Source organism: Corapipo altera, unplaced genomic scaffold, assembly GCF_003945725.1.
Source record: "Corapipo altera isolate COAL_440 unplaced genomic scaffold, ASM394572v1 70978, whole genome shotgun sequence".
In the NCBI taxonomy this organism is placed as follows: Eukaryota; Metazoa; Chordata; class Aves; order Passeriformes; family Pipridae; genus Corapipo; species Corapipo altera.
Window position 1 is genome coordinate 1 of NW_020887390.1, and position 4,202 is coordinate 4,202.

The following is a 4,202-nucleotide window of genomic DNA, read 5'->3' on the forward strand; positions in this document are numbered from 1 at the left end:
CAGCACTGCACATATTTGAGTCCTGTCCTGGTTTTGGCTGGGAGTGGGCAGGTGGGGAGCAATTTTATTGTGCATCACTTGTTTTAGTTGGCTTTTTTCACTCTCTTTGCTCCTTTCTACTACTGTTATCATTAGTAGTAGTATCTTTATTATTATATTTTGCTTTGTTTCAGTTATCAAACTGCTCTTATCTCAACCCACAGGTTTTAGAAATTTTTCAGAATTTCTAAAAAAACCCACCAGAGCTAAAGCCAAACCCACCAGAGCTAAAGCCAGAGAGGCCAGTGGCAGAGGAAGAAGCAGGATTTGAAGAGCTAGAGCCAAAGAGGCCAGAGGCAGAGGAAAAACCAGGATTTGAAGAGCTAGAGCCAAAGATGCCAGAGGCAGAGGAAAAACCAGGATTTGAAGAGCTGCCTTGGAAGGAGTTACAGCCAAAAGAGAAGGCAGGGGCAGAGGAAAAACTAGGTGGGTAATGTGGATGCTGGGGTCCACCTGTACCGCTGTGAGGAGTTGAAAACCGCACGACTTTAAAACATAAAGAAAGAGAAAAAACACATTATGATTAACAGATAATTGTGCACTGATGAAAGCTGGACTTCCCAATCCAACCCACCCCAAACATATGTTAACTGAAACACCTTCTGCACTCTCTTAGCTGCTCCTATGTAATTCTGAGGTGGTGGACAGCACATTTTGGGAAATGCTGCTCTTTCAGTTTTAGCACAGTGTGCTTCTTAGTGTACCCAAGGCTGTACAGATGGTGGCCAGTTAGGTGTGCACATCACTCACTGTCACACACGCTCCAACTCCAGCTGTCTCAGCCTTGACCCACGGCTCACTCTCATTGTCAGTGAGGGCTGAAGCACCATCAAGACAGCAGTAACAAGGGAACCCTGATTTTTTCGATTCAGTTGGACAAATGCCCCACCATGTACAGCTCTGGGATTGTAGGTTGAGCATACAAAGCATTACCAAAAAGCAGAATTATTTGCACAGAAAGAGCAGAGTATTTATGTTGTAAACAAACTCCACCTGCTGCTGCTGTGATGAGTTCTCAACTTTCCCCTTGAATCAAAGGCATGCCACAGACAGGGGAGGAGTTGCTATTATCTTCTCTTAATCCTCATGAAAAACTCCTAGAAATTCCACACCTCTTTGCCCAGAGCCTGTTTTAACAGGGTGTATCCAAAGCATGCCCCAAAACACTGAAACCCAGGACAAGTTTCCCTTTCTGTACACACATTTACATTTGTATGCAAATAAGCATACAAAGTTAGGAATCAACACTTCTAGGGGTACTTCATGTACTTGGTGTCTTGTATTACAACCCTGTCTTAAAGTGATTGTTGACTTTTCCATCTTGCTTTTGCTATAGTGAAATGATCACTTACCAGGTGGTGGTTTAAATGAAGACTCCATCTTTGAAAGGAATTGCTGGAAAAGGCACAGAATATTGCGTGTTTTTGATTCATCCAAAGCAATAGGTGGGCTTGGCAGTTTCACAACATCCGTAATAGGAACTGGCTTGCGTTCCCTAATACATGCAGAAAGAATCATAGAACCGTAGAATCATTAAGGTTGGAAAAGATCTCTGAGATCATCAAGTCCAACCTCTGACCCATTCCCACCTTGTCAACCAGACCAGAGCACTGAGTCTCAAGTCCAGTTGTTCCTTGAACATCTCCAGGGATGGTGACTCCACCACCTCCCTGGGCAGCCCCTTCCAATGTTTAATCACCCTTTCTGTGAAGAAATTCCTCCTAATGTCCAACTCAATCTCCCCTGGCACAGCGTGACACTATGTCCTCTCATCCTGTCCCTTGTTCCCCGGGAGCAGAGCCCAACTCCCACCTGGCTCCACACTCCTGTCAGGGAGTTGGAGAGAGTGAGAAGGTCCTCCCTGAGTCTCCTTTTCTCCAGGCTGAGCCCCTCCAGCTCCCTCAGCCCCTCCTCACATGACTGACTCTCCAGACCCTTCCCCAAATCTGTTGTCCTTCTCTGGACACACTCCAGTCCCTCAATGTCTTTCTATCCATGAGGGGCCCAGAAGTGGACACAGCACTCGAGGTGTGGCCTCACCAGTGCCCAGTGCAGAAGGACAATCACTTCCCTGGGCCTCATGGCCACACTATTTTTGGTACAGGCCAGGATTCCATTGGCTTCTTGTCCACCTGGGCACACGCTGGCTCATGTTCAGCCACTGCTGACCAGCACCCCCAGGTCCTTTCCCACCAGGCAGCTTTCCAGCCACTCTTTCCCCTGCCTGTAGCTGGGGTTGTTGTGACCCTCGTGCAGGACGTGGCGTTTTGCCTTATTGAACCTCATGCAGTTGTCCTCGGCCCGTCGATCCAGCCCATCCAGATCCCTCTGCAGAGCCTTCATGCCCTCCAGCAGATCAACACTCCCCCCCAACTTACTGAGAGTGCACACGATCCCCTCGTCCAGATCATCAGGAAAAATATTAAACCTTGGGACGATCTTACCTGGCCTGAATTGCTGTAAAAGCCTGTAAAGACATTTTGAAAGTAGAATTAGCATAGCACCGGCACAGGCCAGCCCAAGAGCTGTGTATCTCTGGGAAGGGGGATGCTGTTAGGTACCCTGGTGAAAAGAAGTGTATCTTTCTGATTTGTCAGAGCCTCCAGCTCCTGAAGATCATGGCTGGCTGAATGCTTCTGCTCTCTGTGGTTCTTTAACTCCATATGAATCCGAGAAATTTGTTGGTTCTCATAGTCACTGAGAGTTTTCAGGATCTCACTTTTTTTTTTCTCTAGCTGCAAACTGATCTCTTTGAATAGGCTCTCCAGCCGTTGCCACTGCAGACCCTCCTTAACCTATTAAGAAAACACTTTCAAAGCTGTAAGGGGCTGTGTAGGGACATTTTTCACACGAGCTCTCACTCAGAAAAGGGCCTGTTCTTTTCTGGGATGAGAGAAGTAACTAAAAATTGAATAAGGTTGGAAAAATAAAAAAGCCACACCCCAATCACTCATCAGGAGGCACGGATTTAACAACAACTTTCAAGCTTAACTAAGAATGTACCTCCCAGACTGATAAGAAAGTTGTTCATCATCCTCCCTCAAAGAAGAAACCTCAAAAATACACTAGAAACCGCCCAGGATCTAAAAAAAGCTTCAGAATCCATGATCTGGGAAAGGGCAAAAGAAAACCTTATCTCATCAGTTACCAGCATGCAACCATCCCCAAAGTGATATGGGTCTTGGAACAAACCTTTACTTCCTCCGCTTTTTCCAGCAGGTTTGCTATGTTTCGATCCAGTGCAGCTTCGTAGTTTTTCACCTCTTTTAGAGTTTCGGGAAAAACACGCTACAAATATAACCAGTGGGAGATATCAGGATAGGACTCACATACATGCATGAAACCAGCAATTTTATAGACGTGGGCTAAGCTAGACTTGCCAAAGGTTTGCTCACTACATGCTCTCAGGACAAATCAATACAGAAAGGTTTACTGCAAGATTTTATCCCTGAACAAATGCCTCAATTACTAGCACAAGAACAACAATTTGAAACTGAAAACTGTTCATGTATAATAGCCACACATAAAGCTACTTCTGCTGCTGGCAGCTTCCTTTCTGTTACTCTCTCATTAATTTTCTTTGCATAACTGCGGCTCAGGCTGATCTTTGGCTTGGAAGTGTACCAAAGCCACGAGCACTTGGTCCCACCAGTTTGCCCAAAGTCTCCCCTCAGGATGGGAAGAAAGTGTTTACAACATCTCATTTTACATCCCGGGGGCAAGCCCAGAGGGAACCTGGGACTAAACTGAGAATAAAAACCCAAGATGGGAATTTAACCCCATGCTGGGTCTGCAGTTCTGAAACTCGGGAGGGCAGCTCTCCGTGCCGCAGCCCCCCGTGGTTTTCCTAGTGCAATCCATGCCCGAGCCGCTGTCCCGGCAGCCTCTTACCTGTGCTTGGCCAAAAGCCTCCTCCAAACTGATGATCTTGTGCTCCCTGTGGGAGATGAGGACAGAGCACAGCATGCAGATGCAGACCTTGTCCGTCTCACAGTAGCATTCCAGCAATTTGCCGTGCTGGGGGCATTTCCTCTCAGCCAAAGCCTGGGCACCACAGGGCTCCACCAGGACGTGGTTCTTCTGGGTGTTCTTTGTGCTGTGCTTGCTCAGGTGGGCTTGGCACAGGGAGGCCTCGCAGGTCAGGCAAGTCTTCACGGCTGGAT

The 4,202-nt window shown here is 47.1% G+C and overlaps 1 protein-coding gene across 1 annotated transcript; it reads right to left on the reverse strand.

The window, feature by feature from the left end:
* Positions 1-240: 240 nt before the first annotated feature.
* On the reverse strand, positions 241-4,154 carry LOC113941599 (tripartite motif-containing protein 29-like; the record flags this gene model as incomplete). Its single annotated transcript, XM_027632752.1, has 7 exons — positions 241-269; positions 303-525; positions 1,392-1,434; positions 2,484-2,506; positions 2,601-2,834; positions 3,232-3,327; positions 3,931-4,154. Coding segments are annotated over 7 exons (872 nt in total), but the record flags the coding sequence as incomplete, so codon positions are not given.
* Positions 4,155-4,202: the final 48 nt, after the last annotated feature.